This window comes from Fopius arisanus, unplaced genomic scaffold (assembly GCF_000806365.1).
Source record: "Fopius arisanus strain USDA-PBARC FA_bdor unplaced genomic scaffold, ASM80636v1 scaffold00001, whole genome shotgun sequence".
In the NCBI taxonomy this organism is placed as follows: domain Eukaryota; kingdom Metazoa; phylum Arthropoda; class Insecta; order Hymenoptera; family Braconidae; genus Fopius; species Fopius arisanus.
Genome location: NW_011887740.1, coordinates 1,039,382 through 1,040,563, shown reverse-complemented (window position 1 = coordinate 1,040,563; position 1,182 = coordinate 1,039,382). Strand labels below are relative to the sequence as shown.

Genomic DNA, 1,182 nt, shown 5'->3' with positions numbered 1-1,182 from the left:
AAAACAAAACAGTTGGGCTCATAACCTTCACCGAGTATTGATTTATTTTATTCTGCTGCTTTGTTTATTTGTTAATTCATTTTCAGCAATGGAGAATCAAGAGGAACAAAGTGATGACAGAAAGTTGTCAGCGTTTATTATCGAACCAGGGGATGTCAGTGAGGAGGAAAAAAAGACAATGATGGGTGATACTATTGGGGATACTTCGTACAGTGCGAGTTGGATTTTAAAAACACTTATTTCCTTATCAAAGGTTGGAACGAGGGGTACAACGTGTATTTTTAAAATATTGAAACCGAATTTTATCGAGATTTCGATAAAATTTTTCCTAGATTTCTACGCGAATTCTACTGGAATGCTACTAGAATTATATTGAAAGATTCTTTTCCTTTTGTGGACTGAATTTATTAGGATCGGAGGAATGAATTGGAATTCATTGGAATTAGAAATAAATATGTAATTGCAATTCGGCGAATGACTGAATAAGTGCAAGTATTTTTTTTTTCTCAGCTTCCAGAAGAGGTGAAATGGTCAGACGAATTAGAAGAAGCTTTATGTTATTTATGGGACATGACTGCGGAGAAAGACGTCGTGTTATTTATTCTTGAAAATCAGTTCTTATCCATTGGAGAACACGTGTTAAACGTATCCACAGAAGATAGACTGACGGTATTATGTGCTACTCATTTTATTAAATGAAAGAATTCGAGTTCATTTTAAAATCAATTCAAATAATATGAATATTCATTTCTCAGATTTTTTGTATTTTGCTCTGATCTTCAAGGAAATTCAAAGAAAAATCGCAGAAAATTTTTTTGTCTTTCACGATTTCTTTCACGAATTACCTCAATCATCGATCGAAATATTGTTTTGTTCTATTCTGAACTATTTATATTCCGTTTCTCTAGGAGATAGTAGTAGGAATCATCGGCAACTTGTGCTGCCAGTCTGACGTTCTGCCTAGACTAGTAGAAAAATCAGAGCTTGTCGATTCATTATTGAATCTACTACTCTGCAACGATCCTGAGACTTTGATTCAGGTTCTGAGGGTTCTCCAGACTGTGGTGTGGAATCTCCAGAGTGAATCTCCAAATTCAAAGTGGGTGGACCGCTTGAAAAATTGTAAATTTCTGGGGACTGCTTTGGTATTCATTCTAAAGAGTTCCACGAATGGTAAATAAT

General features: G+C 34.8%; 2 protein-coding genes across 2 annotated transcripts in view; one reads left to right on the top strand and one right to left on the bottom strand.

The window, feature by feature from the left end:
• Positions 1–1,182, bottom strand: part of Nipsnap (protein nipsnap) — a 29,519-nt gene that overhangs the window by 23,107 nt on the left and 5,230 nt on the right. The gene's annotated exons all lie outside the window — the stretch shown is intronic.
• On the top strand, positions 7–1,181 carry LOC105265226 (protein saal1). Its single transcript, XM_011302628.1, has 3 exons — positions 7–253; positions 511–669; positions 909–1,181. Exons 1-3 carry the CDS (start codon positions 89–91, stop codon positions 1,179–1,181), a joined length of 597 nt encoding a protein of 198 aa, XP_011300930.1. The 5' UTR covers positions 7–88.

Coding starts and splice junctions, on each gene's coding strand:
- LOC105265226 (XM_011302628.1), top strand. CDS start 89: ATGGAGAATCAAGAGGAACAAAGTGATGACAGAAAGTTGTCAGCGTTT. Junction 254..510: donor CACTTATTTCCTTATCAAAG/GTTGGAACGAGG, acceptor TTTTTTTCTCAG/CTTCCAGAAGAGGTGAAATG. Junction 670..908: donor CCACAGAAGATAGACTGACG/GTATTATGTGCT, acceptor CCGTTTCTCTAG/GAGATAGTAGTAGGAATCAT.